The following is a 7500-nucleotide window of genomic DNA, read 5'->3' as shown; positions in this document are numbered from 1 at the left end:
AAGGTTTTATAGCGAGAACAAGGCGTGTATACAATATCGAGCCTCACATTGCCAGAGAGAAAAACAAGCTTCTTACGTATTTTGAAAAGTGGGAGAAGTTAATTAATGCATTAATATAATCATTAACTTGATAGCCTTGAGTAGAAAAGCCATTGTTTGTATTTAATTTACTCATGTTGTTGTTGTTGTTGTCCGTAGAGGTATAACAATTGTATTTTCTAATTTGTATTCTGTAATTTGTAATTTCGTAATTTGTAATTTGTAATTTCTTAATTTGTAATTTGTACTTATAATTTGTAATTTGTAAATTTGAAATTTGTCTGCTCAAAAAAATCAATGAAAACTATTTTAAATAAGTAAATAAATAAAAATAACAGCCTATTAACATTTTTAAATGCATTTAAAGAAGCAACATCAAACATTTCTGTAAACAGTGTAAGCCAACAGAGTCCGAATTTCTGTGTTCTGCATGTAAGTTTATGGTATAAAAGTGACTGCAAGTATGTTTAATTCTCCTTGCATACATAATAAACAAATTTCACTAGTCGTTTTTCAGGTTTTTCATCCCGTAAATAAAATTCCGTATGTCGTAATCTATACATATTCAATAAAGGCCCATATAAGGATTTGTATGGGAATTCCGATAAAACGCCTGAAAAGATGATTTTACTATAACATTCTCAATTAAAAAGCCTAACCTTATTGCCATTGTGGGCCGCTTCCTTCCTTTATTGTTTTTTTTTTTCCAGATTCGAATCGAATTTATCCGTTGTCAGTCAAATATTCCTGGCTAAAATGATGTTCCCACGGCCACAAATCTACCGTAGAATTCAAGGGCAAAGGTTTTTCTTTCATTTCAATCCTCTAGCCGCACAATCGAAGCCCTGCTAGCGACGTCAGGCGCCTGTTAGTATCCCAAACCAATAGATAAACCGATGAAGAAGATTTCACTTTGAACACCACACGGCGACCGTTGGGTTAAATTTAGTAACGAGTCTTTGTTTGTCATTGTTTGTCCGTTTGTCGTCTTTAATTGAAATTTTTTCGTGTTAAAAATTACCTCCTCAGGTCTTTCATCGGGATTCCCATACAAATTCTTATATTTTTGTTGGCTTTCTCTCACCCTGAGCTTGGGGCGCCTGTGCAACATCCGTTCGAAATTGTTGAAACCGTCCGTATCTATAGTAACAGCCGCGGCTGCAGACTGGGACTGAATACCAGGCCTCTTATGAAGCTTTTTTTAGTCAAATGTTGATGATGTGTTGAAACCGTTTGTCCACACCAGAAGTCAACAACGTTCATTGCAACAAAATCGAACGGATGTTTAAGCTGCTTGCCCTGGCCTTAGGAAAGAAGTCTTGTTTCTTTTTGTCTAAACTTCCGAGCACGTTTTGGTTTCTGTTTTATTCCTTAGGTGCATAGGTCGCTAATATAATTACGCACGTGGAATTTTAAATTTAGTTGTGGAAATTTGTGCCAGACGTTTTTATCCAGACATACACAGAGATATCTTTCCGTGCGTTTTCACATCAGTTGAGTAATGCATTTCACTTGAGATTGGAACAACAATGAATCCCTGCGGGATTCCACAATGTTACATTGCATTGATCAAATGTTACCTAATTCAGAGTAACAACCTACTGTCGGTAAGGAACGGAGCAAATCATTCTTTACCAATGCCTCGAATGCCGAAATATGTTATTTCTTTTTTCTTTTCATCACGATCCAAAATTTACATTATCAATTCCTTCACTATCTAGGAATAAGCCACGGGAATAGCTTCGTTGGTCAATAGCACTTTTAAATTTAATCAGCTACGCAGAGAATTGTTGATTATTTTTCTTCTTAGTTATCATTATCATCATTATTAGTAGTACTATTATTACTTTTTATTTAGTTATTTATTTATTTATTTATTTATTTACTATCTTTTTTTAAGCGAATTCAATTTATTGACCTGTGATTTAGTAATAACAGTGTACAACATTAATCAGGAGCAAACATTTCACCACCGGCTGGGAAACCATGGTATTGTACGCAAGTTACTCACTCCCGGTTCTAGTACGCACCACCTTTTCAAGTTTGGGATAAAAAATCTTATAACGTGTGTAAATATCCATTTTGTAAACAATTTTGAATCGATGTGACGAGACGGGGTAACGAAAGAAATTTTTTCAATGAAAAAACAAAGAACGCTTCAGTATTGATTCCACTGGGATTGTGCTGGTGCCGAGTTAAGAAGCTGACATTTATTTTCAGTTCAGTTGCGGCTTTCCGTGTTGACAACAAACTGTCATATTAAGAGTAAAGGGGTTTGGAAGGTGAACATGACGAGCATTGTCACTGTCTAGCTGTTTTTGCACACTTTTCGTGTATAGGTTATGTCATAAATCGTTATTGAGTTCAAAGAAACTGTGAGATCTATCGTGTCATTCACTCTTCAAGAAGAAATCCGGTGTCCCATGATCTTTATTGACTGTCCATAAGGCTTTTGATACAAAAGGCTTGGGTGGGATTCTCTTGCATGTTTATTGTTTTGAAGCTTTCGATTTTGTTCCTAATTTCAATGCTTGGGTTACAATCTTTTATAAAAATATAAAAAGTTGTGTCTTGAACAATGGTATAATTTCATCCGAGTTCTTTGATCTTGAGCGCGGTGAATGACAAGCGATCCTTTGTCATCTCATCTCTTTGTTCTTGCTGCTGGGGTTTTGGCTATACCAATATAGCCATCAGGTAAAATTCTGAGATAAAGAAAATTGCCGTTCTACGGCAAAAAAAGTGCAAATACTATTATATAGGCTGCAAATCGCTCTGTGACAGGTTCGAATTCCCTATAACATACAGTGAATTTAATTCGATTAGAATTTGTCACAGGATAAGATATTTATGCTTTCTCACTCTGTTTTGCTGGAATCACAGGAAAAGCCCTTTGGGTACAGTTTGAAAGTACTCTATACGAATTTTAAGTTGAACACAATTTTAGAAAACAATCTATATAGTTTTTGCGTGGTTGCCTCCGACACTCTTCTCTATTTGTACCCTCATATTGGTTTTTCTTCAAGATTTTGTGGTGGGAATATTAAATTTCTTCACAATGCCCTTTTACATCCTCCTTAATTATTTTATTGAGATTGGACAATTCCACATATGGGACTGCAGAAGAATTAAATTAACTCAACTTACACAACGATTTGAGGTCAAAATATTTAGCTATGAAGCAGAACGTCACGCTTATTTAAAGAGCAAAGACATTGGCTGGTTAAAAAACAAGTCATGGTGTTGTTTTGGTGACACTTTTATTTGTCTAAGAATGTGCTCCAGGAAAGATCGTTGCTTAGTGTCGCGTTTTAGTGGGTTGTGGTTTTTCTATTTCACATATTTAAGTAAATTCAGTTGTTGAATTACATGAGGTAAGGTATTTATATTACGAATCTTGCAATAATTTCCTCAGGCCTAAAACTTCAGGAAATGAGTAAAATTTTGAAAAAAGCGTTGAAGCGAGAAGTAATTGTCACCATTTGAATAGTATGCACAGACTAATGTTCTATTACTTACTCAACTAGGATACGTCAGTGTATCCACCAAATATGTAACTGTCAACGTCGATTATTGTAACAATGGACCCCCAGTTTCCATTGATACAAATATGCTCTTTGACTGATCGGAGTAAGAGAACAATAATGTGACACTACCCCTTTAAATCAACATAAATAAACAAAGAATTCTTACCGTAAGGAGGGTTGGACCAAGATGCGTCAGTGTATCCACCAAATATGTAGCTGCCAACTTCGATTATTGTAACAGTGGGACCCTTTCCATCACAGTTGCTGTGGAAGGTGGATGCTGCCCAGCCATCTGTCTTGGCGCGCCAACACTTCACAAACCTGCTGCGAGATGGGCTCTGTAGAACTGGAACTAAAAATGAATTCAACTTGAGGAGATACTTCCCTCTGACGTTGCAGTCAAGAATACTTGATGCGTTGAGGGCGCCCGCTAAAAAGAAAAGTAAGTATGAACAATATTGTTAATGTAATGCAATCACATGTTGCACACTTAATTTGAATGAAAAAACAAATACAGTACAAATATAAACACACATATAGAAAACAAAAAAAATGTGCTTAACACTTATATTTCAATTAATAGGAAAAGATATAAAATATATCAAAGCAAAATAAAAAGCATATAGAAAGGAAATAAAATTAACAGCACAGAAATGTAATAGATTCGTTACACTATTAAGTTGTTTGAATATTAGGGCCGTTTCTACGAGAGAAAATAAGCTGGGCTTACTCTGGCCGCGGCTTACATAAGACGCGAGCACCCCGTATAAATGGTACCAAATCTACGTTCACTGCTTTCTGAAGCCGCGGCTTATCCTGGCCTTGGAGTTTGTACTCTTATAAATAGTTCCTTTCGCGTATTATGTACGCCGCAGCCAGAGTAAGCCGCGGCTTATTTTCTCTCGTATAAACGGCCCTATTGAGTTGAAGAGGAACATTGAACTGTGATTAAAATTTTTGATTTTATAAATTATTTTGTGACAGCGAGATACGAAACTACTTTGTGATTGTTCAAATTTAAATGCTACATCTTAAAGAACAAAATATGTTTACAAATAAAGAAAAGAGATGCAAATTCCTGTTGAATTGATAATGATTAAGTGCTAATGAGATCAGGATTGCTTGGACCACTAACCTCAACACTATTAATTTTCCGATATTATTAAAACTTGAAACTGTTCATAAACCTTGAACATATAAACTATACCAAAAAAATTCAAAACAATGTAAATGTCACATTCTGGTAAAGGGCAACCTTTAACTCATGGACTCGAACGAAAACGAAAATTCCTCAGTGTTAATTCCAGCCGCTCGTGAAGTGACCAAGCCGTTCGCCCTTCTGAGTACGTACACTCCGACGTGGAAGAAAATGGTGCTGTACAGAAATATTTTTGTTTGATGGATGAGTGAGACATTGCAAGAGAACCAAGCGGAGATTGAGCTGTTGAATCCTGCAGAAGACATGTGGAATCTCAAACGCTTTGGACGGTATATAGGACGAGGCCATCTACTCGTCTCTTACGCGAGGGACAGAGGAGTGAAGACTTGAAAGACAACGAATTTTACACCGATAGCGAAAAAGGGAGAGCGATGCAAATGGCAAATAAACAGTGTTGAAAGTCTTCAAGCCCCGGCTCCTTTCGAAACTATCAAATCTTCACTGATCAACAGCAAACAGTTTCAACTTGTATGAAGAGTTTTACTAGGTGATTCTGACTTAGTTACAAGCTCATTGTAAGCACGTCTGACAGTTCTTATTCTTCTTGATAGCTGTGAGCAAATAAACGTACAAAAGGTAAATAAATCCCCCTTTGAAAATGTTTTAGCGCACTTAAGGACGTTCGCGCCAAAATCTTCCTACGGTGAGATTTTCTTCATTTCTCGCTTAGAGTTAGGTCATAAAGTACTTACTCCAAAAATGAAAAAAAAAATGGGGGTCACCGACTTTGTTTCGGAGAAAATGGCAGTGGAAAAATGCCTTAATTTCAAGAAATTGGTCATAATAGAGAGATGTAGGCTCATCTGCTCATCCATCGAAAATCATAAAAATAAACTGTTGGAGTGAAAGTTTCCATGCATAGGTTTTTAGGAGTGAGATTTTTAGATAATTGTATGCCGCTAGGGATGTGGTAAACAGTAGAGTTCATCCTCCACGAGTGTTTTCGTAAGCTCTATCCGTTGCAACCACTACCGGAATTCGATGGCACGAGGAAAGAAAATGTTAAAAAAAGATAACTTCTTACGGTGAGAATTTTTTTATTTCATCATATTTTGTAGATTGTAAGTAAAGTAAGTGATTCATGATGTAAAAAATTGGGGTCACCGATGATCTGAACGAGTAAAATCGATGTGATTTTGCAAAGCTCATGGAAAAGTTCGTTTGTCACGCTTTTGCGTGACCTGTCGGGCAAGGACTGGAACCCAAGAGAGGATCGATCGTTGAAGAGATGAAAGGTTTTTACCGAAAAAAAAACCTTTTTCGAGCATAGCAACGACGTTTTAAGCAGGGGTCATCTTCATTTGGTTGGTGTTTTGTATAATAACTCCTCCCCATTGCCGTCATGCTCATTCTCTGGAGTGTGTTTTTTTGTGAAATTCAATCGCTGATAGTTTCCACGCAGGTCCGCACTATTCAAGCGGACGAGGACGAAAATACTCCTCAATTTTCACGAAAGTAAAGGAAAAGAACTTTAAAAACATGCATTCACTTTGAACTTAAGTTCGTGGGGTAATAAAAACATTAAAAAGAAATAGCCCCATTAAATTTACGCAACGGTTCGTCCACGACTTTTCCAAACTTTCAGCCACTAGTCTACTCGATCAGCTACCTTTTCCAGAGCTTTTCCATCCTCCCGCTCACTTCTCTTTGAAGTTTCATGATGATTCGGAAATAAACGTGCCATTCTTTTGCCGGCCTGTAATTTTTTCCTCGGCGTTTTTGTCGCCATGTTATTTTAACTGACGCTTGAAAAATTTGTATAAAAGTCAAGTAGACTGGTGTACGACTGATAAAACCTCGCGAATATCAGTCGTGTAGTAGTCTACTTGACTTTCACAAATATTTTAAATCAATTTTGACTGATCACGATCTTCTCTGATCCAACGCTGTGCAAGACTTACCGTCCACGGTTTTTGCAAAGGTTTTAAAACCTCAACTTCACTAATGCTCAAAGTAATGCGTGACATATTACAGTCGCGTTACATGCGCAGTAACGTTGCGCACAAACAATTAGCGCGAACGTCCTTAAGTCAAAGTTTTATAAAACGTGAAAATGGGCTGGACTTAAAGAAGAATAAGTCGGTAACTCTGAATGATGCTCAGAACCAGATCAAAGTTGGATTTTTTTTACTTTTTCAACGAAACAGAATCAGATAGTTAGAATCGTCGGTTAGGGTTAGCATTACGCATCAACATTGTCTGACCAAGGCATTGCACCGGATGTGTTCATTTGTTGTTAATACCTCATCAGTCTGTCTTAAACCCAAAAAGACGTTCCTTGGCCCTGAGAGGCGCTTTTCTCGCTTGCAAATACGATAACACGGGGTGTTAGCCCGCTTGGGTGGACACTTCGGTGATAAACAACGGCATCATAAACATCGTGGACAGTATTCACGCAGGTCTGAAGGTGTATGTCATTTGTGCAGGCATTGTGAAACGCGGATTTGGTGTACTTCGGGCAGTTTAATATTTCAACCATAGGCAACTTCTATTCTGCAGAGTTTTTTCGCAGAAAATCCATGCGCAGATGGGACCTAAAATTCTCCACGCCGGGGAAAAGGGCTGGACTTCCTGGAGAATAAGACTACAACTCTGATGCTCAGAACCAGATATACGTGGAATTTCAGAGACTCTTAGGAACAGATCAGATAATTTGAATCGTCGGCTAGCATTACGCAACCACCAAAGTACATTAACACTGTCTGACAAAATTAT

General features: G+C 37.3%; 1 protein-coding gene across 1 annotated transcript in view; it reads right to left on the bottom strand.

The window, feature by feature from the left end:
* The window catches only part of LOC138013673 (roundabout homolog 1-like), a 24892-nt gene that overhangs the window by 15932 nt on the left and 1460 nt on the right, over positions 1-7500 (bottom strand). Inside the window, exon 2 of the mRNA XM_068860760.1 lies at positions 3733-3996. Within this exon, the coding sequence (XP_068716861.1) occupies positions 3733-3996 (264 nt within the window). The remainder of the gene's footprint in view (positions 1-3732; positions 3997-7500) is intronic.

Source organism: Montipora capricornis, chromosome 8 (genome assembly GCF_036669925.1).
Source record: "Montipora capricornis isolate CH-2021 chromosome 8, ASM3666992v2, whole genome shotgun sequence".
Lineage (NCBI taxonomy): Eukaryota > Metazoa > Cnidaria > Anthozoa > Scleractinia > Acroporidae > Montipora > Montipora capricornis.
This window is presented reverse-complemented; position numbering and strand designations above follow the sequence as displayed.